This window comes from Petromyzon marinus, chromosome 2, assembly GCF_048934315.1.
Source record: "Petromyzon marinus isolate PM22_M1 ecotype Great Lakes invasive population chromosome 2, UKy_Petmar_22M1.pri1.0, whole genome shotgun sequence".
NCBI lineage: Eukaryota > Metazoa > Chordata > Hyperoartia > Petromyzontiformes > Petromyzontidae > Petromyzon > Petromyzon marinus.
Window position 1 is genome coordinate 23,255,676 of NC_133668.1, and position 27,805 is coordinate 23,283,480.

The window sequence follows — 27,805 nt, forward strand, 5'->3', positions numbered from 1 at the left end:
GAGCACCAATGTCATCACCTTAAATGGCCATCAGCCATAACTTGTCAACACAATTTGAGCCTATTGTAAAAGCTATGTTGTGCATGAAGTGGCAAGCTGCTATGTGACCCATTGCATGTTCGAATTTAATGGAATAAAAAAAAAAGTTGGTCATCTTCAATGTTAGTTCCGGAAATACATATCTCGAAAATTAAATGTTCGCACAATTATGTGTTGAACAGGGCAATGAACATATCTTCCATGACATTCCTTCATTGTTCATATTCGTACTTGAAAATAAAAAAAACTCAACGTCAGGCCAGTCTTCCTCCTCATACGAGTATTGGGGCAACGTTTCTTCGCAGTTAGTGGCCCTGAGCCAGTGGGTGCAATTGCACAGAGCATCAACTGTGACTTCTCAAAGTTGCACACCTGTTCTAACCTCAATAACTCGAGTCGACACCCCAGATTGGGCTTTGGACCCACAATATTCTGTGAATAGAGGACTCATTCTGCCGCGCAATCTGTAATGTTTTAGGTATTCATAAAATGCTTCCGTAATTCAAATGTTTGTACAAAAGGGAGATGCTTAAAAAAATATCTCCTCGATCTCACTTGGTGTACTGCTTTCTACAAGCCACCTCAAGCAGGGTGTTAGACGATCCATTTACTGCATTCCATTTGAAATGCACATTTTTATATTGCAATTCATATCAAACTACGCAATTTTAATTCTAGATTTTAAGCTTTCGTGACTGCAAGGATTCATACTCTTTGGTTTTTTCGGTAAAGTCACGTAGGTAAAATAAAATACAACTAAATTAAATCACGTTTCGGAGGCAACACAAGCTTCCGTCTTCAGGTGGAAGTCACAGCAGAATATGTGTCAAGTGGACAGCTCTGAGACAGCCGGGATTATATATACAGGTTAAGGGGGGGGGAGGAGCCAAGAAGGGACGTGGGTGGGGGGGGGAGGGCTGAGTTAAGCCGCCTTTTGTTATGCTACAGGGGGTTTGGGGGTAGCGGTGGTGCACTGCACGAAAACGGGTAAAACACCGTTTTGTTATGCTGCAGGGGGTTCGGGGAGATGTACGAGTACACGCAACCCACTGAAAGCAAAGGCAATGGCTGTACAATTATAAGGCAGCCACACTTTGACTTGGTTTATAACATCTTTTCAATGGTTGATGCTGTAGGGGGTTTGGGGGAAGAGATGCACGAGTACATACAACCCACAGATATTCTGCCGTCACTGTTCCACCTGAAGACGGAAGCTTGTGTTGCCTCCGAAACGTCGTGATTTAATTTGGTTGTTTTATTTTACCTACGTGACTTTACCGAAAAAAACAAAGAGTACGCAATTTTACTTTATAATTTTTTTAACGTCATTTAACCAGTGAGAGCACACCAATATATTAAACAGCTTTGGTGATACGCACCTGGTCAACAATACAAAATAAAGCACACTTATCTCCCTCAAATTCTCAGTGTAGTTACAAGCACGAGTCTTGGATTATGACGGCGCAATGGCCTACTTGTAACGGTCACTGGGTCTTCAACGTGCACTATACCGTTTGAAAAAAGTCATGTTAAAACACGAACATATTGGCATTAAGTATGGGCTTAGCACGATTTATTATTTTGCCGCAACGAATACACACGGCGACAGTTGAAACATCAGTGATTTCATCATCTCCGTGTTTTCACCTCTTGTTGAAAATATGGGTAACCATCGCCCACTAGTGGCTACCTCATGAACTGTGCATGGGTCATGAATACCAACCCGCAAGGATTGCGCTAAGGTCCACCATCATAAGGCCCACAAACCTAGGCTGACTGCACTTCCACATACCAGATATGGCAGGCAAGACACGGTACTATTTAAATTGGCTCATATAAACGCCTTGATGCTCTCCATTGAAACGTTATGGGTTCATAACGAGTAAGCATGCAGTCATGCTAGGACGGAGGCAAAATACTCTTTCAAACAAGTGCAATAGCCTCATGCTTTGCAGTGGCTGCTTGTGAAAAATACAATGCTCCAACGAAAAATTAAACCAGCACTTCTGTTCGTAAAATTGGTTTCTCTTGGCAAACGCTGACGGAATTTCGAGCCGTGCAGTTGGCGACCTCAACTTTATTGGCACACAATCTTTACACTCACCACCTTTAATGAAAACACGAGTTATTTCTTGTTACCCCACCAATAATTTCAGCGATGGCATCACCATCATGTCCTACGTAAAAAAAATACTAACCAATGATGAAGACCTTACATATTGTGTTCAAGCTTCTAAAAGGCTTGGAAATGAAAATAAACCTAAAAGGCACCACCAGGCGCAAAACTATGGAGGTTTTGGGTGATCAAGATGGAGACCAATAAAATTATGACAATGCATCACACACACTAGGATGCGCTTATGCACATTTCCCAAATTGCACAAAATAAACTCTACACATAAGCCGAGAGGAAAAAAAATCACATCAATCGTGACAATCTAAATTCCAAATGACTGAGTTAATTCCTTTCTCATCACTTTGCTGACCCTGTAAAAAACAACCCTCCATCCTACCAAAGCTTTATCATGAACAGATATACTGCACAGCTGCAAGACGGTTAAGTGTGTAAACTTGTGTGGGTGAGCAGTTACAGACGTGCTGCCAAGGCTCAAAGGAGATTACCCCTGCTACTTGTAAGTTTGTACTATCCATGTCTACAAATTACCAAAGCCAAACCATAGGAATCTACACTTTCTGGACAAAAAAATAGCTAACCAGAGTCATAACTTAAATGTTAAAGGTAGTTTTGTCCAGAGTAACTGATTGTGAAACACTATTGCTTTCCTGCATTGTGTAGTAGCAGCATGGATGGTTATAGGTGGCCATGGATTTAATGAGGGTCCTTGGTTGCATGTTTTTTTGTTAAGATAGTAACAAATTTGGCAGAATATATTAAAAGTCTACAAAAGCATATCAGCACATTAAAAATGTATGCTTCGTGACACTGTGTATTAATCATATAATGCTATCTATCGGTGAAGTGTGTTTAATCATTGGCGATTTTAAACAAAATAATAAAAGTGCAACCACAGGGTGGGGGTGTGAAGGGTCTGCAGGTAAAAAAAGAATGTCTTAAAATGTAACGATTGTTAATTTGACTTAAGTCTACATCTCAATGAGGGCATCCAAAGCTTAAACAAAAAAATGGTGAGCTTTTTTTAAAAGTTTCAATCTACACGTGTCCCATTGCCTTTTGATACCAGCATTACTAATTGTTAGAATTGTAATAATTAACCATGACATGTTTGGTAAAACAAAACTCAAATTAAAGTGTGGTCAATTTTTTTACTATAATGAGCATCAGTGTTATTTATTAAGCTATTACCATATGTAGAACAAAAGATGAGCTTCACATTGGACACCAAAAGGAGAAGCTGCACTGCGGATGGGACGTGAAATTGGTTGTTATTGTCCTTGTGGAGAAACTTTAGTATGTGTAATACGTGGAAAAAAACAAACTGAATAAATTAATCAACGTCTATGATTATGTGCACATTGCAGCACAAGACACCTGGAAATGATACCGACATCTGAAGTCAGCAAAAACAATACCCAAAGCTAACAATAACTTAAAGGTTTAGAAAACTAAAATCCCACAAACGCAACAAAGGTTAACGCGTATGGACGTCACCCAACCATCTGCACCTCAACATGGACCACACGCACAGCTCATGAATAGTGCTGCAAATATTCAGCATGCCACCAGTTGGTACATGCAAAACACCTGCTGCGTTTAGCAGTATCTTAATTGCACAGAAGGCAGCCAACAAGTGGGTTTTACAAAGCACACCAATTACTTGCTATACACCAATACTGAGCTTAAACCAATGTGATTAATGTTTCTCTACATTCAGCTTTTGTTTCCATTTTCATAATTCACTATACGTGTTAGATTTTTTTTAATTCTCCGCTTACATCCATTACAAATGAGCCTGGGCATTGAGTGATGCAAGCCGATTGGCAACACCAAGGCTGATTATCACAAGTCCATGCCATTTGTATGCATTACGCAAGCAGCTTAAGGGAAATTATTGAAATGCATTGTCCTTTTTTTCTTTCCTTTTTTTTATGAAAAAAATGCAGAATGTGAAACAAAACTTACGGGGGAATTTTTTTTTCGTAACACAGGAAAAAAAATGACAAAATACAATTAAACAATAAACATTTAAAATATTACAACTGGTGTGAGAATATTACAACTTGGTGTAGAGTGATGTGATTACTTACAAGGTTAACATCCTAATCAGCTGCTGTATCACCCATCAAGAGTCATCCAGTCTAGAAAACGTTTATATATACAAGTGGACCTGCGCATTCACTTTGGAAAACAAAAGTTCTTGTAGTCCTTTTCCAGCATGTCTCACTCAGCTTTAGAGACAGTCTGTACATGTGAACTGAGGCATACGTATTTTCAAAGCATTTGGCCATATTGGTCGCTCAGAAGTGAAGGAGTACTCGAATCTTCTCAAATAGGCAAACGCGTTTCTTCATCAATTACTGCTAGATTCTCACATCATGAAGGAATTTTGATTCTTCAGTTTTTCAAGCTCTTTATTCTGCTGCCGCAAGAAGAGTATCCTGTAAGACATCCATTGTTAGCATACCGAACAGTTACCCAATTCTACAAAAAATGCATCATTCCTACATCTGAACAATGGATATTAAGATATTAAGTCTCACAGCTTGTGATTTGTTATAATTATACACTGCAGGTATTTCTACAGTATAAGCAAACTTAAGCCACCCCGGTTCATCGCAAACAATGTATATCAAGCAACGGGCTTTCCAGATCAATGTACGAAAATAGCATTTGTTGAACAAGAGAGACTATTAATTATGTTATTCTTTCACCGAGGCTCATGGGCTGTTTACTATTCTGAAAAAAAATTGGAAGGTCCACTGGTCATTGGAGGGAATGGTATTAGATTCTGGCAATTAAACTATACCTTATCCATTTTTGAAGAAAAAATATACCCACGATTTTTAATGGAAGTACAATTGTTTACGATATTTGTTTTTTGCAGCATAACCTTGTTTGCTGTTTGTGTTGAGGCACAGTGATGTAGTCATTCATCACCATCAATAGCTTGCAGAACAAAACAACATCTACAGGGGAACAATTCTGGAACAAACCATGAAGTTTCTTGTGTGGGTTTGTTGTGTTTTACATCTACTTATTTTTAAGAAAACAATCCATTAGAGTTGGTATAATCCAAACAGCAAAACCAAATAAATATGACAATTTGTATCGGGCGGTATCTGAACCTTTCACTTAGCGAAATGGAGGCTGTGTGTGGTTCTCACCACACAGCCCCATGTAGTGCAAAGCTGACCTTAATATATGCTTGCTTATAGCATGTACCCCATCTTTAAAGTAAAATTGGAATTTATTTTGTCAATTTTCTAAAAGACTTATTAACCAACACCTTGCCTTGATAGACAATTAGGAAAAACAAAGGGGATGTTTTGTCCTGTCTGGTATAACACTGCAAAAGGTGTGTTTGCAACTTCTCAATGCGAGTTGTTACCGTTGCTCCCGTAGTGTGGCTTGGATTTCTGATACCCGCACCAGCGACCTGGCGTTCTTCAGTTCAGTACAAATTTCAGACATTTGTAAGCACCCCAAGCTGTAACTCTCTTCCCGTAATCTTGCTGCCTAAAACAATGACGAAACATTTAGCACCCATTATGCATAGAAACGTATACATAACGATTTAACCATTTTGCAAATACAGTGCTGTGACAGAGCGCTCGACTCGCAGTAACCAACATTGTGTCAGAGAGTAGCATATGGGAAATTAAAAGTATAGTTAGGAGTCTGGAGATATTTGTCGCAAAAGCCTACGTGTTAAACTAAGTTATGCCAACTGTCATGTGTTTCTTAAATACGACGAATTAGCACTTAAGTAAAACAAATCAATTTCAGCAGTTATTAAGGACTGCACAATACATGGGTGGTGTATCTTTTAAAACATCATAAAACATCTCAACTTAAATCCCAATTGTGCTATAATAAAAAAACAGATCAGGGAATGTTCTTCAAAAACATTTAAGTCACTTGAGCCACCTGTTATAAATATACTTTATTTTTTTAAGTTTAGACATTTCAATGTAGTCCATGAGCCAAAGTAGATTTCAGTCCCACCACGACTACCAAGTGACACATTTAGTGATATCAGTTTATTAGTTTCTGTATGTGACTTACAAAGAGTGGATTATGTGATAGCATCATTCATAAGGTCATTGCAAAATTTTCATTGCCAAATTTAAAATATCGGTACAACAAGTTTTCTCAGGTGTACCGACACATTAAATATTTGGTATGGGCATATTGACAAATTGAATCCTGCAAATAATAAGGCACACAAGGCAGACCTGTTTCTCCAAGTGTTCAGCCGGCCATCCCTGGACATGCTTGGTGAGGTTCTCGCAGTAATGGGAGGACAGTCCAGGTGACAGGGAGCTGAGGCCAGATAGGGCCTGGCAGGCATTGCTGAGGGAGCTCACGGAAGGCTGTGCACTTCCAGCATGTGACCCGGACATAGTGCGGGCAGGGCTCGGATGACTGCAGACAGCCAGATCGCAAGGAAGAACTTTACAATTCTGGTGCATTGTTATTTTAATCTTTAGGTTTTGAAATTACTACCGGTAATTATATTATATTTGTCTTAATGCCACCACATTGAGATAACACTTTCAATTTCTAATCTGGCAGCAACCAGTACCTGGTGTCATAAAAAAACCCCTGGAATAGGAATATTGAAATTCCTTTAGTAAGCCTCTTATTCACACAGGTGGTATACCGTATATGTCCGAATAGTATTCTTCACCAATGAGTCAAACCAAAATAATAATTTCTTGCCAAATTCAATGAAAAACCCATTGTGATAGGTTTTGTTTTGTGCAGTGGTGAATGGGCTAAGATCATCCACTCATTACACTTGAGATGATCCACTCATAAGACATACAATAATGGCTTAATTACATGTGCATGCTGGGATACAATAGCAGAATCGCAGTATTACCACTTAGCACTCTAGCAAAGTTATTTTGAGCCATCTGAGCCACCTCCATCACAGTGTAATACAATATAATAAAAGGTAAAGTTGTGATTATGTGTGTCTGTTCAAAATGTTTAGCGTACTTCCCGACATGCAACAAACTTGAAATTTGCCATGTGGGTAATTTCCAGACTGTACACCATGCAAAAATTATAAAAATACACTTGTTGGTTTTTTTGGGGGGGGGGGGGGGAGCTCAATAATGAATATATTTTTTGCACGGGAAGTGAGCTGTAAAGTCAAATCTGTCATGTGACCCGCGTATGTGGAAGCGTAACGCATTGTAGTGTAGTGGTTAGCGCGCTGCGCTACGAACCCGGCGAACCGAATTCGATTCCCGCTCACGGCCACCACCGGTGACGATTATTTTTACCGGTGCTAGGCCTCCCCTAGGTCGACTCGGCATCAAACGAGTAACTGCTCTGCTGTGTGAACATTGCTACTGGGGGGGACAAAGGCGGCCGGGCGAGCTGCTGGCCACCCACCCCCTCGTGCAATATAATAGCCAACTCAGTTAAAAGTTACCCTAGAAGTCCAAAAAGGGGCAACTGTGGCAATTCACGTGAGAATAATTGATGGTTCAATTACGGAACCTGCCTGCTAATTTCTACTCGGTAAACTGGACGTTGAAGATCCTAAGACCAAATTCTAAAGAGTAGGCCATTTTGTGCTGAATTTGCTTAAATATAAGATATGTCAAATGTATTGTATTGTTTCCATCAACAAAACAAGCCAAACCAGTGAAGATAATTTAAACACTTACCCTCCTGATGGATGATGCCTGTGGCCTCCGCTGGTAGCAGGAGAACCTGGACTGGTATAAGTGTGCCTCTCTGTGCCACCCGCCTGTTGAGACCCTTGGCTCTGATGGACACCACATTTCACAGACATAGCACTGGCCTGCACAGAAAAAGACAAACCATGAAATGAAAGCCATATCAATGCTGCGATGTTCAATAGTTACACCTTCATGGAAGACAAACTGCCTAATATGGTTATTTCAAAAGACTGCAAGAAATAACTTATTTGATGAATGTTTAATTATTCTAATACTAGCATACATTTTGAGAATGGAGTCTCAAAGGACTGTTTAATGTTCACTGTAAATTGCAGTATGCATAATATCTTAATTCAATCAAAAGAATAACATCCTTTGCAGATGGCTAAATCCATATTCTTTAACTTTTGTGCTCCAAAATATTAATGTTTTCTTCTTTTGATCAGAGTATACGCATTGTAATTTTCAGATATTTTAAAAAATTTTGTCTATGAAAACAACACACTGGCACATTAGGGCTGCAAATTGTTTTTACGATATTGATCATCATATCGAAAAACTATATAAAAGTATTATTGATTGCCATACATATCGTCACGTCAAATGAGGTCTGCAAAGGATAGAGATTAGAAGATAAAAGGTCATGTACAAGTTCAATAAACAAGTGGCGATACGGCACGGGGACACAATAGGAAAACATGGCAGTATGCATACCTAGGTATACCTTATTAAAAGCAGACCATGATCCAAATGATGAAATACAAGCAAACCACAGTAGGTTGGGGTGTTTTTGGAAAGATTAATTGGATAATGACAAGCTACCTATCAGATGCAAAGAAAATGTATTTTAAGCAATGGGTACTACCTGCTATGACTTATGGGTCAGGCATATTGGCATTAACAAAGAAGTTGAAAACGAAAAAATGTGCCAAGAGGTGACGTGAGATGCATGCTTTGAATTACACTGAAAGATGCAGAACATTTATAAGAGAGCATACACAGGTTAAAGATATCAATTTGATTGTTACAGGGCTTATGCAGAACACGCCACTACAAGGAACGGCCTGTGGTCAAGAACAACGATGAAGATACTGCAAACTGAGGGAGAGTGCTCCATAACATAACTATTTGTGATGTTATTTCCATGTATTTTATCCAGAATAGGTGGCACATATATAGTGTTATATGGAAACTGCTGGTTGTATTTTTTTCCTATTATCACCTGTAAGTTGTGCAATATCCCTTAAGATGAAATTAATGTGTCTCTTGTTTTCTTGCTCCTGTGAATCACGCACCAAATATATCCGTTGTATAATAGCTGGGAAACTGGCTAAACAGAATCATCCACATGACAACTTAAAATAAGCTGTATTCATTTGATAGTGCCTCTTTGAGCTCAATGGAAAAAACAGTCACAATGATGCATGTGTCCCACCTTTGACTGCGCAGAGTTGTGACTGTGAGGCGTGGTGGCATGGGCCCTGGTCTGGCTTCCACTCGTCTGAGGTGTTGCCACCCGTGGGGAGATGTGGGAACGAGGAGAAGACACGTCCGATGTTTGGGATGCAGGCGATTGGCTCTGCTGGTGAGCTGAATATGAGGACAGGGCATCGTAGCAAAGGGCAAGGAAATAATTATTAACAGCACAAGGAAACTAGCCTTACAGGATGGGCATTTTATTTGACATTCCATTTAATAAGTTGGATATTTCACCAATTGTGCTATTGATATCATCGTATGAGATGGAGACATACCCACTATGTTAAATCACTACAGATAAGAGGTTCACGTAGCACACTGGGTAATAACATTGGAAGACACTGGATCACGACTCCCAGAATCTCTTCACGAACCATGATTCACAACCACTAGACAATACTTTATCATGCTGGGCAGAGTGACAATACATGTAAATCATAAAGTTCCAATCTGTAAGCTCCAGAAAACCCTATATCTGATCTTAAAAGAGGGTGAGAAATCTAGAGAAGTATCAATTTATTCAAGCAATAAAATACCTATTGAAATACAGCTGCAGATAACACTGCGCAACACCAGTACACTCTACAAACAGGAACATCGCTTTCAGGCCTACAAATGTTCGATCATATAAAGAAAACAAAAGCAATTTATTTAATATGTTATCATTACACTGAAAAAGAGAATAACTTTTCAGTTGGTTTACCTTGGTGTGCTGCCTGTACTGCTTGGGGTAGTAGCGTTGGGGCTGCTGCAAGCAGGATTTTGGAAAGTGTTTGAGTGAAAGCTGTAAAATATGGGGGGGGCACAGAATATTACTTTGACTTTCAGACCCATAACTACAGGATATATACCAGATTACATAATCGTTTCCGTTCATATTTATTGTTGTATGTATCCAATTGTTCCTAGCATCCATTTGTGTAGGTAATGCATTTTGGCATATCTATATATAAAAGGGAAATTGGTGAATGTGTGTCTGTTCGAAATGTTTAGCATACTTCCCAACATGCAACAAATTTGAAATTTGGCATGTGGGTAGCTTCCAGACTTACACAATGCAAAAAGTATAATCCAGATGTACTAACTTTGGTAAGGCACTGCCTTACCAACACATTCACCTGGAATGGTACATTTTACAAACAAAAAGAGGGTACCCCAATGGGTCTCCCTTATCACCAGTGGTAGCGAATGATTTCATGGAGAAATTTGAGACAGATGCCATCCAGGCATCCACCCTACGTCCTTCCTTGTGGAAGAGATACGTAGATGACAAGTTCGTCATCTGGCCACATGGCCTGCCAGCACTGAATTTATCCAATTGCTCAACTACATCAATTCCATACACCCATCTATCAAATTCACCATGGAAGTGGAAAAGGATGGCAAGCTACCATTCCTGGCTGTTTTGATCGAGAAGAGACCTGATGGCTCGTTGGAACATTCGGTCTACAGGAAAGCCACCCACACGGATGCCTATCTAAAGCCTGACTCCCACCACCATCCAGCCCAGAATTCCCTTATCAAACCACTACACCATACGGCCCCCCCGTTGCATCTCCGACCAGCATCACCGAGCCAGTGAGTTGGAGCACGTACACCAAGCCCTCAGGATGAACGGATACTCGGACCGTACAATCCGCGAAGCTGTCTCCCCAGCCATGCTGAGACAACCTTCTGAGGAGCCAACCAAAACCATCACTTTACCGTACATAGCAGGGGTTACCAAAAAGATTTCCAAAATCTTAAAACACAAGATCCAGGTTCGTTTCAACACAGTACACAAAATCCGTGATTTAATCCCATCCGTAAAGGATGTGATTCCTGACATGCAATACCCTGGTGTCTACAAACTGAGTTGTGGTTGCGCCAGCAGTTACATTGGGGAAACAAAACGACATGTCTCGGACCGCATTCGTCAACACAAGGCAGATCTGAAACATGGGAGGACTAATACCTCTGGCATTGCTGATCATTGTTTTAACGCTGTGGGCTCACACGAAATAGATTTTTCCAAGACGGAGGTACTCTGCAAACCTACCGGCTCCCTTCAGATATTTGTTCATGAAGCCTTCCAGATATATAAACAGACTTCAACCGAGAGGATGGGTGCAAACTGAGCAATAATTGGAAGGACGTTATTAACCAGGTAAAGTCTTAACTGAATGTGATGTTTCCATCCTACCTGCCTATGTCAGCTGTTATTTCCGACTGTCTCTTTCTCTATGCCTCTCTCTTAGATCTCTCATGCTCACATGTCCTTTGCATTCCACTCTCATGCCTTTGGATTGCATTCTCATGCTCACATGCCCTTTTGGATTGCACTCTCATACTCACATGTCCTTTGGATTGCACTCTCATGCTCACATGTCCTTTGGATTGCACCCGTTGGGTTGCACTCCCCCGTCGAGGCCGCTCTCCTCCTATCTTACAGTTACATGCTAATTTCTCACATTAACATAATGCTAATCTCTCACATTAACATAGCCACTTCCGTGCCCCCTTCTTGGAGGCCGCTCTCCTTCTATCTTACAGTCACATGCTAATTTATCACATTAACATCATGGTAATTTCTCACATTAACATCACTAGCCCCGACCACTTCTTTATGACCCTTGGGCTACACCCATTTCAAACCTTTTAAAACAGTCTGCCTCAGCAGCAGACCATGCTTTCCTACCTGATGACGGACACTTGTGTTGCACCCGAAACGTCGTGATTTATTTTATTTTATACCAACATGACTTTACTGAAAGAACCAAAGAGTATAAAAATTGACATTTATATTTGGGGGGGCGGCGCAATAATGGATATATTTTGCACGGCAAGTGAGCGGTGACGTCACATCTGTGATGTCACCCGCATGCGGCAGCGTTACGTAGTGTGCCTGCTGACGTCACGCATCCCCCCCCACCCTCCGCGTAGGCCGTGTATTAATCCAAGACAAGAATCCAAGTCTCGGGTGAAGCCGGGTAGTAAAGCTAGTCATACAATAAATGTCAGTTTATTATTGCTCTAGTTTTTCCGTATTGTAATAGTGAAGTAGCCATTGCAGTACTATTGCTCGAAGCGTTGTCGCAATTGATGCACTTTAAAATGGTATCAGTTGCTGGAATCTGTAGTGCATTCTCGTGACGTTTGTTACCAGGGGAAGCCTTGTTTTTTGTTGCCTCTGGTCTAACACCGTTTTGAGACTAGGCTCAAAAGAAAGCTGCCTCTGGTGTGGACCAATCAGTTTCAAAGACAATGCATATATGATCAGACTACGTTTTTCTTTGCATTCTGACCACAAGTATTGTGGTTAATGCAAACATAATTCCTTGTAAAAAGTTTCAGTTTGGTGTTTTAACATCTTAACACCTATACTCTTTGGTTCTTTCGGTAAAGTCACGTAGGTAGAAAAATAAAACAAAAAAAATAAGAATATATCACGACGTTTCAATCGCAACACAAGCGGTCGTCCTCAGGCAGAAAAAATAATCCAGCAGTGAAACTGCTGAACCAGCAAGAAAGCTGTTACAACAAGGTTATATATGTGGCGATGGGCAAGCAAGCGTGGTCCGAGCTGGAAAGGAATTCCATCCACGGACGCAAGCACGTCAATTGTGTTTATGGGGGAGATTAGGGAGATAGGAATTAGTGAGGGAGATTAGCATGAATGAGCTTCCTTCGCCGCATAAGAGTATCATGCCCGCATATGCGCACAACAGCAGTGTTAATGAGAGAACAATAGTGTTAATGAGAGATTAGCACCATGAGAGTGCAATCCAAAGGGCATGTGAGCATGAGCATGCAATCCAAAGGACATGTGAGAGATCTAAGAGAGAGGCATAGAGAGAGACAGAATCGTAAATAACAGCTGACACAGGCAGGTAAGATGGAAACATCAGTCAGTTAAGACTACCTGGTTAATAACGTCCTTCCAATGATTACTCAGTTTGTATCCATCTTCTCGGTTGAAGTTGTCTGTGTGTTTATATATCTGGATGGCTTCATGAACAAATCTTTTCTACCTACGTGACTTTACCAAAAGAACAAGGTGAGTGCTCGCTTATTCTGTTGAGCACCTATTGGTGTACACTGGGACTTACAAGTGCTTTATCCATGTTGTACTTATTCATTCTTAACAAAGATTGTGCATAATATGCTTACTAGCATAATATGCATATTATGCTTCCTAGCATAGTATGCACTAGTGCTTACTAACTGATCTTACTACAGCACTTGCTAATTTTACAAGCAAATTATAAAAATGTATACTTTTACTGTAGTTATTTCTGCTCGTTAATAGTTAATGATTACTACAGTGCATACTATTGTGTGCATTTGTGCTTACCACTTCTAATTGCAGTGAGCTAGACTATCTTAGTTGTAAAGAGTACTGAATATTTCTGAGAATGGGGTTTATTTATTGCGTACAGGCATGTCTTTTACTTCTTAATATTTCGGGGGAAAAGAACGCGCACACATACTTTATCATTTTGAAATACCCTGCTGGGTGTACATGCATAGCAGGTGATGGCATCATGTGTCATGTCTGCTGCACTGCTACGAGTGGTACCAGGTATTCCAGTCTCCAATGTGCACCTCCAGGGAGGGATATGAAGTGCAACTAAAAACGTGCCTCCCATTCTTAAAGTTTTCCGGATAACTTTTGCGGTGTACGCACACATTAGTGGTTTTCATGAACTCGAAAAGATCATTGGAACAGCACTACCGTGTGTAGAGATTGCGAATAGATTATCATTTGGCTCAAATTACATCCTTTAAGATGTCAAAGTTACATAACCAATACACTATCTTCAGTGTAACCAATACACTAAACGAAAAAGACACTTGTGTGATCAGCATGCATCATACCTGCCAAAGGGACACTCCAGACATAGCCCAGATAAATTCCAGTTAAAAGACACTTTGAATTGTGTTAATATGCTCATGCTTAACAGCCTAAACTCTCGATTGATCAACAACATCCTTGCTAGTTCATGTTAATATGTACAGGCCTTTTTGTTGATCCACTGTGTTCAGCTCATGGGAGATTATTTGAAAAACTTCACCATGCTGGTCAGTGTGGGTTGAAGTCAGGGACCAAGAAGTATAGCAAAATAATTTTCTGAACAGCTCCTCCTTAGCACCGTGTAGCCCTGCAGCCCGATGACAAGCTATTTGTGAATGGTGGTCATCCACGCAAACACTATCCAGTGTTAACTCTGCTTAGGTTGCAAGATCTGATGAGATCGGGTGCATTACTTGTGATATCGTCAAAGGCTTCAATATACTAACAATTAGGGCTATTAGTCAAGTTTGGGAGTGCAACCACCAGGCTAAGGTATGAGTGACAATAGAACTGGTTATTTATCAAAGAAAGTACCGTAAATACCAACCATCTATTTCTTTATCAGTACAGGTGTCCAAAGGTTTGTTGCATTTGGAAGAATGTGCTCAAAAACACTGGGCATCTAAACTTTGAAAAGGATGTACTCATTCTATAATTGGCTCTTACAAGGACATATATAAATATTAATTGAAAAACATGACTTACAGTGTGTGGAAACTATCATTCTTTTCATGGCAGTCGAATATTTACTCAGACTTTAAATTTTAATACAATATAGGCTGCTGGTTAACGTGATAGCCATTAAGTCATACAACCTGTGGCCAAAACAGATAATTTGCTTTAAAATGAAGGTTAAATATTAAGCTCATGGATTTAAATATATTCTTATACTCATGATAAATGCATCAAATTTAGTGTAAGAATATATTTGTTTATGTGTATATAGTGCATCGGTGATGTAGTGAGTACACTGTGCTATGAAGCCTGAGACCAATATCAGTGGCGAGTGATAACTTAACCAGTTCTACCCCACCCCCTTCACTAACCAGCAATGGACTAGAATAGTTGAGAATGGTCAACCAACTTCCATGGCCAATATATTAGGCAAGGCTGTTAATGCCTGGCCTGTCAGCTGTTCTTTTAATGCAGTAAATGGTGACCTAGCCAAGACGAATTAACTCACTATAATTGAGTACGAGGATCATTCAAGGGTTGCCCTCTGGATTCAAACTCAGGATCTTGCCAATGCTGGCTCGGTTCACTGACATGGGCATTATCCTCCAGACGGCCGAGGCTACTACACGTATCACCGATGGATGTCAAAGATGTCATGCCGGGCGTACTACATGCTTTGGATACCTTCTTGGAGGCGCTCAAGGCTCGGGTTGATCTGGGGAGAGGTGTGCAGGATCTGTCGCAGCACTGCAGGGTCTTGGCTTGGCAGGGAGGGCATCGTGGCTGAAGTAGGTGTGACAGGTGTCAACCGTGAGGTGGAGGATGGGGAGGGGGAAGGGGTGGCACTGGCTGTTGAGGCCCTGTCTGTGGGAGCGTCTGCACCTACACAGCAGTGCACACGGGCACAAAGAGAGGATATGATCAGCACCTGATATCCTAATAAAAATCCTCACATTCCATTCCTCTTTTTTTATTTCTTGCACATAAAACTGATACATCACCAACAACTCAAACAATGTTTACACTAACCAAACTGTAAAGTAAAAATTATAAGCCCATCACTCAAAGGCAAAATTATGTACTGCTCACCTGAATGGCCCAGTGCTCATCTCCTGTCCACTGCTCTAAGCCAGTTGTGTAAATTATACATTACTATAGTAGGGGTGATTATATCCAGAGAACAACCAATGCCAGACTCCCATAGAGTTTCATGTTATTCATATTCTTAGCTCTTTTCGGTAAAGTCACGTTGAGCTAAGAATATGAATTACTGCAGTCAGAAAAGCTTTAAATCAAAATTGCATGTTATTGATGAGAAAAATGCAGGGAGCATTAACTTACAAATCGGATATAAACATACAACTTCCTGCTTGCTAGCTGCATATTCAAACCAATGTGCAATCCAGAATAATAAAGTATTGGAAGTTTTAGTTTACTTTTGATTTTTGAACTTCCTCTTAAACTTTTTATATCCATTTCCTATATTCTTTTTTAATTTAGTGTTCTTAATCTTCATGTCCCTGCTGGCTGTGAATTCATATATATGCTTGCAGTGACATTTCTTATTAAAATTCTAAACTTTCCAATCATCCTCTTGTACTAGTCGCCCATTATGTTAGTGTTCTGCCATCAATTAGAGATTGGGTAATGTCATATAATTTATATATTTTCATAATGTCAGGGCTTGTTGTTGGGGTACATATGTTAGTCTTCAAACTGCAGAGGATAGCTTCTAAATGTTAGGGACCAAATGAATTAAATGAACTCCTGAGTCTTGAAACTGTTTTGATTCTCAGCAGGAATAGACATCTCACTTCCATAACGAGTCAACTTTCAGAGAGAAAAAGTTGCAAATTTAATTTAATGTAAGAAGTTATCGCATTACCTTCTGCCCTCAGTCGATGTAATAATTTGTTTCTCAATTCTGTCTCCAGTTCAACAAGGTTTGATTCTTCAGTCTGATCTTAACCAAATTACATAAAATACTAATCGAACTCCTAAGACCAAAAATATCACAGCCATAACTTGCACACAACTCTAACAAAGAATACCATAGCAGAGATTACGACAAAATATTTGAATAACTTAGTGCAAGTCTTTTTAAAATTCGTCCTATATTACAGGACTCAACTGTGAAATCGGTTCATGTTAACAAGATAATGATTTAATTTGTTCACTTATAATACTTTGAAAATACCTTTCAATGCTTACTTTTTAAACTAGACATTAATCATGCTACAACAATAAATTGTAATACACTAGGTTATGTAGGTTTTTTGCAACGCGCAGTGGACGATACCCTTTTTTTCTGGCCTCTGGCCTGTGGATGAGCCTGCAGGATGTGGCTTGGTGAGAGTGTTGGCTCCATTAGAATCATTCTGCTTCTTGTGGTGCTGCTGATGCTGTTGTTGCTGTTGCTCAGGCAGGTTAAATGGGCTGCTCGGCACCGGACTCGGTGTGCAATTGGGAAGCGATGAGCCTGGCTTGACGCCGAGGGATGCTTGCTGCTGGAGTGGAGTGCTGCTTGATGTCCCGCTGCCCGGCGCTTCAGTACGAGGCAGCCTGTAGTCCCTGTCGTTGTGTTTGCTCGTCTGTGACAAGACGGTTTGTGCGAGCACGCTGCCCACCTCGCTTGAATGCTTGTCTTCTGTGAATAGAGTTCAAGAGAACAACTACACTGAGTGGCTGTTAGAGGAAGCAAAGACTAATTCTGGACACAAGCAACTTCCTTCACAAATTGTCTATACAGTGATACCTCTGTTAACGAATGCTCTGAGAACTAAGATCATTTGTAACAAAATCGGCAGTGGAGCACCCATTCGCTCCACTATTTTTGCAACAACAAAAAAACTTGAGCAATCATGTTAAACGATTCAAAAGAATAAAAATGTAAACCGCTGTGCACCATGTAAACACAACCAAGTCGGGTTTGTCTTCCCTCTCCTGCATGGCATTGCTCGAGCTCCTCACCTCCCACTACTGACAATTCGGAGTAGGCCTGCAATAGGAGCTAAAGCAGCTGTGGTAACAAAATGCTAGCCCCGAGAGATGTCAAGGTGAGTGTTATTTTGTTTTATCTTATTTAATGTATTTCAACAGATATTTATTTGTTATGCATATTTAATATTTTCAGTCACATTTTCACCTTATTTTTGTAATATTTGTTTTACTATTGTACTGCCCTTCTCCGAAGCACTGGAGCGCTTGCGTTGCCATCGAAAGGTCGTAGTTTTTTGTTATTTTCTTTGAACCAATCTATGTGGCTATACCGAAAGACCCAAATATTATGAATTTCTACAGTCACGAAAGTTTTAAGTCAGAATTTAAGCAACGAACCCACTTACAGTACTGCAATATCGTGCTCATTAAACACAAAGTGCTAGCCACAAATGAACCACAATACTTGCTGATCTCGTGAAGGAGCATGAACCATCAGGCAAACTCTGGTCATCCTTGAAGCAGCTTTTGGCTAACCATCGAATAGAAAAACGGTCACTGCATTGTGCACTTTGAGATGTGCTTTTGCGGCTGTCTGGGATGTTCTTCCTTCTAATATTAGGAAGCCACTGGAGCTATATACTTTTAATCTAAACTGAAAGTCCATTTCTTTAGAACTGCTCTGTATTTAGTTTGTTCTTCGCGCACATCTGATTAGCAATGTTGGCTACGTGCAGTGCAAAATAATTTCAATATTTATACATACCCTAGTTACTTTTTAACATAGCATATGGTAATCTCTCCGTGACTCATCTACCCTGGCACAAATTACATTACAGCCTCTTGTTGACACAAGCGCAATGTGAACAGATACATTCAAATGTCTTAATTTCGACAATTAAGTATTTTAGAACAGCTAAAGAAATGTGTTTATCAAGCGTGCTACAATTTCAGTTTCAAATAATTGTGAATTATTTTGTACCGCTATTTATAGGATTTTGAACATGGGTTTGACTTGCTTAACTTTTTGATGGAGCCTTAGTGAAAATGGAAATATATTTTACTTTTTAAACAAACTAATTTTGAACTGTGGCCTTCCCCCTGACATAGATCTCACATAAGAAACCAACTAAAACATCAACCCATCAATGTAGCATATGCTCACTCCACAAACATAAATCTAAATGGAATAGCATCATAAAACATTACACAGTTTAACATTTTATCAAGGTCTTCCATGTCAACATATGCAACATTGTTATATGTTACATTACATTAATATACTGTACTTATGGCTCATGTGCTTTTTATCAATTAAATTAACATGGAACATTTCTAATTCCGTAGCAGCTTAACATGCGGCGGATCAACCAAAGAGCACTCTTCTGTAATGCAAAAAAGTAATATCAATTAATGTTACTTGAAAAACTATTTGATTATTGGACATCAGCATCAAGTCTGCATTAACCACACGTACTTGTGTTTGCCTTTTGGCGTCCTCTGGTCTGACACTGGTGAGACTAGGCCCTAAAGAAGGCTGTCTCTGGTGTCGACCAATCAGTTTCAAACAATGCATATATTATCAGAACATGTTTGTTTGCATGTTCACCACAAGTCCGTGTGACGAATGCAGATTGTATTCCTTGAAAAAGGTATCTATTTGGTGTTTGAACATCTTGACACCTGTTGTATTTCCTGAAAGGGTAAAACTTATTCTTATTTTTCATACTTTGATAATGGCAAAAAAGGTCCCACAATAGCATCAATGTTTATCCACTGTTGGATGAACGTCTCCGCACACTATTGCTATTCCTCATGGTCCGGTGATGCCAAAATGCATCTCACTCCTGTAAATCAACAGATCCCATTAAGTCACCTGCAGAGGTCAATGTTAGGCCTATTCACGATTTTCACTGCCATTCCATCAACCGTCTCATCCATTGCCATAAACTCTTCTGTGCTGCCCAAACCCACTTAACATTTGTTAACAGACAGTATCATGATCGATTTGCATTTTTCTCTTAATCCATGTGCTCCTCTGATGTCGACAAATATCATTTTCATCTTCATTTGAAGTTTTCGTGACTGCAGGAATCCATACTCTTTGGTTTTTTCGGTAAAGTCACGCAGGTAGAAAAAAATAAATAATAATAAATCACGACGTTTCGATCGCAACACAAGCAATCGTCATCAGGTAGAAAGATACAGCAGTAGAACTGCTGAACAAGTATATAATTTTGTAAATGTATCGCTCCATGATTTTTTGCACACGCTTTAATGTTCTATGTCAGTTGCCACATTTTTGACGTATGTCACAACTGGAAATGTACTCCGATTGAATCCATTCTTCTTCAGGCACATTGGTATGTTGTATTTTATTAACGTATTCAAATTTCCAAATGTGTTTTATTTCGCTCTTCTTCACTACTTAATATCATTATTTTGATCATGTGGTATCAATAATTGCCCTTGCAATACATTTTTATGTTCTCAAGCTGACCAACATTTTATTTTATTTGGCACCTTTGTAGACCCAAAATTTTGCTTTGCTCATATGGTTGTCAAACTTTGCAGCCTTCTTTTAGAATTTTCAATTATTTCCTGTAAGTTGTTTATGCTTTTATATAAAAATGTGTTTTATAAAGTATCTTATGTTGCTTTAAATAACCTTAGTGAGACCAGAAAAAAGCTACAATAGTAATACTGCATGAAGATGGCACGAAAATACTCAACATTAACTGTCCCCATGTTACCATAGTAATCCCAAAAAATTGTAAAATAGACAAATCACAACATTGTGCTGTCATCTCATTATAAGTGGCTTCGTACAGAATTTCTATACAAAATACTCCGCCACAACATGTTGCTGTGTATTTTTTGTGTGCAACCTCTGGTTAACAATATTTTCATCAGAATGTCACAAGATGATTTCACATGCACATAAAGACATGACCGCAATCTCACCCAGAGAAGATCCGTGCCCATTTATGAAAGTTTCACCAGGGGCTCAATTACAGGATCTAAGGAGAAACTGACTCGGTACTTTAAAATGGGTGTAAATCCCACCAGCCATGTAGCATACAGAGGGAAAAAAGTATTTGATCCCCTGCTGATTTTGTACGTTTGCCCACTGACAAAAAAATGATCATCTTCTTTGGTTATTTCGGTAAAGTCACGTAGAATGTGAATAAAATAACACAATAAAATTCTCACAACGTTTCGGCCACAACGCAAGCGGCCGTCTTCAGGTACAGAACTGTCGGGACGACAGAGCTTCAATTGAAGCTTTGTCGACCCGACCTGAAGACGGCCGCTTGCGTTGTGGCCGAAACGTCGTGAGAATTTTATTGTGTTATTTTATTATTTTATTCTCATTCTACGTGACTTTACCGAAAGAACCAAAGAAGATGAATCCTTGCAGTCACGAAAGCTTCAAATAGAAAAAAAAAGAAATGATCAGTCTATAATTTTAATGGTAGGTTTATTTGAACAGTGAGAAACAGAATAACAAAAAAAGCACACTCCCTTTAAGAGTGTGCTCCTAATCTTGGCTCATTACCTGTATAAAAGACACCTGGAAGCCAGAAATCTGATTGAGAGGGGGTCAAATACTTATTTCCCTCATTAAAATGCAAATCAATTTATAACATTTTTGACATGCGTTTTTCTGGATTTTTTTGTTGTTATTCTGTCTCTCACTGTTCAAATAAACCTACCATTAAAATTATAGACTGATCATTTCTTTGTCAGTGGGCAAACATACAAAATCAGCAAGGGATCAAATACTTTTTTCCCTCACTGTAATTTGCCATTTCAAACTTTACTGCTGAGAATCGTCCTCCTTTTTCTCAAATCACACTTTGTAAATCAGATTTGAAGCTATCACCTTGCTAAAAATACAATGCAATTAATAACATCGATTTGCTTTATAAACAAAAAAAAGAGTATTAAAGATTGGAGATCAAAATACAATGCAAAATGCACTATTGACAGTAACACGTGTACACAATATTGGTTTAAAGAGGGTATATTATTTTGCCTTCATTCATTAGCAGCAGTGGTGTATTTTTATGACATGTTAAAATTTAAAAGTCAGACCACTCAGCTCGTACCACTTGGATTCTGGGTTTTAATTCACAGTTATATGATTAAATTTGGCTCTTATCTGTAGCAAGGTGATGGTCTCTGATGAGTTACCAATAAGATGCAGACAAGCACCTTACTTTAATATACTTTTTTCCTTAACCTTGGCTTATACCATGTTGCAAAAAAAAACATTGGTTTAATCAGGATGTGAAAGAATAATCTTGGCATAAATGGAATATAACAAGGTTTGCCCCGAGTGTGGGTAAAAAAGGGCCTATTAAAGAGACTTCAATAGTGTTTGTCAAAACATCTGGAGGAGAAATTATTTGAAACGGGGTAGTGCCACAATCAGAGAGTTCTGATTAGAATTTCATCGCCTGATCACATTACATTCATAGTCCAATCAAAACATAACCAAGGGGTGGGGAGGCAAAAAAGCATAACTTCTACAAGTGTATTACAAATTAATGCTACTCTAATTTGATTCATGGCAAATGTGCTTGTATTTGCTTTGCAAACATACATTTTAAGACATCTCCTCCTCTCACCTAGTTAAGTATTCATGAACAATAAAGGTGAACGTTACGTAGTTCTGCACAAATTATTTGTGCGAATGCATTTGCTTCAAATTAATTAACTTCTTATTTTAAGTGAGCCATTGCCTAATTCTGCATGGAAACTCCTTGTAGCTGCACATAAAGGTTTCATCAAAATCTGAGACAAGCAGGCACAGAAGAATGTCCCATGTTGCAATTGTACTGCATTTGGGAGGATTGCAATAAATCGTTGATGGCAACAATGGGCTGTACAGTCTTGTTTGTCCATCGTGAGCTGTGTGGATGTTACACCCAGGGGCATATGGGGCAGGCTAACACATGCATTTAAAAAAAATATAACGGTGAGAAATGGTTGAGATAAAATACATGATTGTACATACCTGTTTGTAACAGAAATAATACAAAATAAAAACGCCTAACAAAACTTCATAATCTAATACCAACTGCAAACTAGTCCTGTTGCTCAGAATTACATGTTACATCATGCGTAATAGTACATTCAGTCAGATTTGCAATGTGTGGCACTCAAATATTCAGTTAACTAGCAGATCACATGGAATGCTAACCTGTAAAGCGGTTGGAGGAATTGCTCTGCACAGCTGTCTGCATGGCTTCCCTCCTGTAGTCCCTGTCTTTAGGGAAACTGTTTGCAACAATTCGGTTTGCAGCCTCCTTTTGCCGTTGTTCTCTGCGCACCACAGATATATTCGGTTGGACATTACAATACATCAATTCACAGTATATTATCATTCACGCTAATGTGGTAAAATCAAAGAGTAATGTCAGAAAAACAATGCAGTTTAAAGCTAAAGAGTGAAGGTGTTTACTTCTGATGTAAGATTCATCCTGTTTCTGATAAAAAATAATTCGTAAATATATCCACTTCAACATAGATACCAAAACTTTAAAAAAGTGTTTCACATTCTGGTAGAGCAACAATATATTAAACGTTTTAAAAACAAATCCTGGCGATAAAGATGCAAAAAAAGTTTACATTTATATAAAAATAGTTTACATGTTTGTACATTACTGCAAATAACCAATACGGGATTCCAATAGTTATGGAAATAACAAATTGCGGATATAAAAAGTGTGAATCTTCACTCACCTTTCCACCCATTCTTTGGGTTTCTCCCACTGAGAGACCTCTGTTCTGCAGTTGTAATAGTACTTCTTCCCAGAAGAGCTAATGTGTTCTGACCAATCATCAGCAAGGTCATGTGGCTGCAAGACAGGATTAAAACAATCACAACACAAATTCGGTGGAGTAAGCAAAGATGCTTTAACTTCCTCAAGCACCATTGTGAGTGACTGCTCATTTAAGAATGCCTTATTACTGAAATTAATGGCACATATGGCAAGTACTTTAGGTTCTACACCAACAAAATTCAACATGATAATTGCATATTGATCAACTCTACCATTACATTAACCATAATACAAAGCACAGCAAGGCATATTTGAGCCTATCCATTTATTCACAGACATGATATTACAAGATATGAACTTATTTGTTGTGTTGAAAGTCAGAATAATTGCAGAAGAGTGCAAATGTTGCAATGACTTCAACGGTTGGATTGTCAGTACATGATACATCTATCATGGAATAATTGAATAATAAAGTTCAGTTCAACCAAGGAATAAAACAAATCTGGCAGGATGTCCGAGGAGATGGAGTGCAGGTGCTAGGTGGATTATTACATCGCCGGATCGTGAGAGGTGGCGGCGGCTTGGGGAGGCCTTCATCCAGCCGTGGATTGACCATGGCTGATGATGATGAGAGTTCAGTTAATATATGCTGTTTGTTAATTGTAATAGAACAGTAAAACAGTCAAGATAACCTGCCTTATGCATACTGAGCTACAGATGTAACATATATAAGACATCGTTTAAAATGGAATATTTTTTTTGTCAATTGCAAACCAAGTATTTAACCAACATTTATAATGATTTAATGCCACTGTGTTATGTTGTGGAATGTATTATGGACTCACTTAATTGAAGGTGAATGGCCTTAAAATTGTTAGTGGCTCGAATGTAAGCATGTGGAGTTGGATTGTTCCTCTAATATTACTGGCAGCTCTGACAGTGAGAAATCAACACTTACTTGTGTAGCTGGGTTCTTATGTTGTTCAGAACCATGTGAATTTGATATAGGGCGAGCAGAATTGTTTTGAGAGCTTCCATCAACAGCATCACCAGATACTAGCAGCACAACATAGGAACAAAAAAACAGCATTGCCAAATGTGAACACTGGTCTAAAATTTGTTATATTCAGTGCAACTCAAGAAGAACACACAATACACCTCTATGTCGCAGTATATTCCTGCTGGAAAGTATTATAAAATGTTACACTGTACTGCACTTAAGTACAATAGGTAGTGAAATTCACGTGATGTAAAACTTTAATCTTAATAATTGCAGAAACATTACACGTCTTCATATACCTAATGTAACTTTCCACCAGTTTATCTTGTGCCATATGTAAATATCTGTAGATGCTACAGTAGGACATGCATGCAGGTGCAGGCTGTCCTGGAAGTTACATAATAATTAATGTGAATTTAACTACTGTTCCTGAAAAAAGTATAGGCTTTACCCTTTCTGGCAAAATACAGGTGTTAAGATCATCAAACACCAAATAGACACCTATTGCAAGGCATCAAGTCTGAATTGACCACAAATGGTCCCATAAATACTACTGTTCTTGCAGATTCATGGAAAGCAGTAGTGAACATTATATCATGATCCCAAATAACCACTTAACCTTTCTTGAAAAAGAGGCATTCCTTAATATATCAACTGAAACCCAAGTCTATGAAAAGATGCGAGTATGGTCCGATTGGATACAACTGCCGAAAACAGTGGCAGACTCCGTTTCTGTCCTGGCATCTGCAGGGATAGTAGTGACTTACGTGCATGTTAGTTTCTGAAAGGGCAGTAAAAGACATTAAAATACACTTTTAATGAAAGGGAAATAATGTTTAAGTTGTCCAACAAGACAACTGTAAATGTACAAGTATTAATGCATACTTGTATGCTTTCATAAACATATTTGATGTGGTCAGTTAGGAATGAGTCCACCTATATCTGGAACATGAATTTCAGACCAACATTTTTAAAAGACAGAAAATTGGTGTCATGACTTGTACTGATAAAACATTTATTTATTTAAGCAATTATTTTAGTTGCCCCTCAACCTCACTCTCCAAACATTTTCAAGTGGGTCTCGCTTTTTGATGTTTGGTAATTTAAAATGAGTGTTTTTTACGTGGACAACTATGTGTGGTTCACAACCCCACCTCCATTGTGCACGGCTACAAGCATGCATTGGCCCCAAGACATCGCGATGACTGTTAAAAGTGGTTCTTGCTTAGAAATGAGCAAAAAAAACACAGCAGCAATGTGGGCACACCTCGGCACTTGTCTCTGGGCTTTGACTGCAGGGAGTTGGTCTTCTGCTCCCGGACATCAGGACTGCTCGACTTGCGAGGAATCTTGCTTGCTGGAGATGCATCTCTCGAGTCCCGCATTTTGTCATTACGACTGTCAGCGTCACCCTCGGTCTTTGCTGGGTACTTATTGACACTCTGCAATTAAACACAATTTTGTGGGAAATCAACTGCATGCCAGCATGTCGTAAAGAGATGTAAAACATTTCAACAATGTAAATTGGTGAAAACTGTAAAAAATTTAAAGGCAAATTAAGATACATTGCAGCCATTGCACAGCACAAAGTGATAAGGTGAGGAAAAGCAAAACAAATATTTTCTACGTGTAAATTTGCAAATTCATTCTATGTGATTAAGACGTGAATGTGAGAATAAGAGTGAATTAGTCATTAATTCACCAAGGGGCTATAGATATGGTAATTTCAATGTTATAAGTCTAACTTAAATGTAGGCTCTATTAGACGTCAATGTTACGGTTTACCATGGACGCTTCAACCCTTACAATTTATAGCCATAACTAATTTAGATTGTTTTTACTTTACAGTAACAAGTTTGTGTAATCAACGATTGCTTCTAGGGGTTTGCTTATACATTCGGAAATTAGTCTATTTTGAGGTTAGCCGGTTATGCGTATATATCCTGAGCAATTATATGTGCTATATCCACTGCGTGGTGGCAATTCCGTAATATTAAGATTGGATCCAAGTGCCTTATGACTTGTTGACTTCTTACCAAGTGGTGCAGACAGTGTGTCGTGGAAGGATTTAAACCAATAGGAGCCATTCTGCTGCTCTACCAACTGCGCATGTATCCACGTTGTGCTCAAATTAAAACTACACGTTTATAAATGCAATGTCAGATGCAAAATAAAACAGTGAATGTGGGTTTTATAAAAAAAAAACTGTACTGTAAATCATTGTCTAGCTACTTAAACGAACTCGGATGATCGTCTATGCCTGTCAACTGAGCAAATTTGTGGAAGTACCATTCTTGTGACGGGGATTTTTTTGTTATTATATACAAATGTACAGATTCCCTATTGACTTACAATGTGTTGCATCGCGCATTAACACGAGCAATAACGCGACTTTTGCATCCGCCGCAATATGCGGCGGGGATAGTGCGCACTTTGACTCCGTGCGTGGCTTTACGAGGCACGATTCTAACAAAACGCGTGGGGCCCTTTAAGCAGGAATAGACAGATGAGCGCTGGGCCCCCAGAGAACCAGTCTCTGTCGGCGGGGAGCCGGCACTGTATACCTGCTGCGGGTGGGTTTGTCTTCTTTCATGATACCTGAAACACACAAGAGACGGCGGTGGCATGCGAATCAAGAGGCCATCGAACCCAGCGGAGCGCGCACATTCAACAATCGCAATAAACACACACGCACACACGACCCATTACGGACGACGGCTAACGGCAACGACGCGATGGTTCAACATCAAAAACAAAATCAAGAAAAGAGGCGTTAAAAGGGGCACGCTCGTACCAATATTTTGATTTGAGGGGGGAAAGTGGTAGTGGTGGTAGTGGCGGTAGTGATGGTGGTGGGGGGGAGGGAGGAGGGCAAACAAAAAATGGCGTCCGGGAAGAATGGGAAGAATGTTTACCCATCATTGAGCCTCGGCTGTTTCCTCGTATACATTACCATCAATGCCGCAGTGTGTGGAGGGAGTGCAGTGAGGTGCGAGTGAACTAATGCCGACGCCGCCACGGCCGCGTTCGAATTCTCGGTGTGTGTGTGGTGGTGGTGTGTTGGTGTTGGTGGTGAGGCGGTGAGGGTATCAGCGTTGGGCGCAGAGACGAGGAGAAGCAGCAGCAGCAGCGGCCGCCATGACGAGAGCTGGGCCGGGAACCGGGTCCGGACAGAGAGAGGAACCGGGTACGGCTGTGGAGTTGGATCCG

At 39.6% G+C, this 27,805-nt stretch overlaps 1 protein-coding gene across 4 annotated transcripts; it reads right to left on the reverse strand.

The window, feature by feature from the left end:
• Positions 1-1,595: 1,595 nt before the first annotated feature.
• WAC (WW domain containing adaptor with coiled-coil) lies at positions 1,596-27,805 on the reverse strand. Of its 4 annotated transcripts, none has more exons than XM_032958680.2 (15): positions 27,511-27,805; positions 27,160-27,193; positions 25,863-26,037; positions 24,554-24,651; positions 24,148-24,213; positions 23,555-23,670; positions 23,013-23,134; positions 17,166-17,510; positions 15,551-15,748; positions 10,061-10,141; positions 9,314-9,468; positions 7,864-8,000; positions 6,415-6,604; positions 5,568-5,695; positions 1,596-4,617 (listed from the first exon to the last, which is right to left on the reverse strand). In XM_032958680.2, the coding sequence occupies exons 1-15, from the start codon at positions 27,549-27,551 to the stop codon at positions 4,548-4,550; spliced, it is 1,956 nt and encodes a 651-aa protein (XP_032814571.2). In that variant the 5' UTR covers positions 27,552-27,805; the 3' UTR covers positions 1,596-4,547. The 4 variants fall into 4 exon arrangements, with proteins under 4 accessions (XP_032814571.2, XP_032814560.2, XP_075927740.1 ...); XM_032958669.2 differs by having other exon boundaries at positions 17,166-17,513; XM_076071625.1 differs by lacking the exon at positions 27,511-27,805 and adding an exon at positions 27,390-27,408 and having other exon boundaries at positions 17,166-17,513.

Excerpts from the sequence above, each read along its gene's own strand:
- WAC (XM_032958669.2), bottom strand. The coding sequence starts at position 27,551 with ATGGTAATGTATACGAGGAAACAGCCGAGGCTCAATGATGG. Across the intron at positions 26,038-27,159 it reads GACAAACCCACCCGCAGCAG|AGTGTCAATAAGTACCCAGC; the intron begins GTATACAGTGCC and ends GTTTAATTGCAG. Across the intron at positions 24,214-24,553 it reads ATAAGAACCCAGCTACACAA|CCATGGTCAATCCACGGCTG; the intron begins GTAAGTGTTGAT and ends CATCATCATCAG.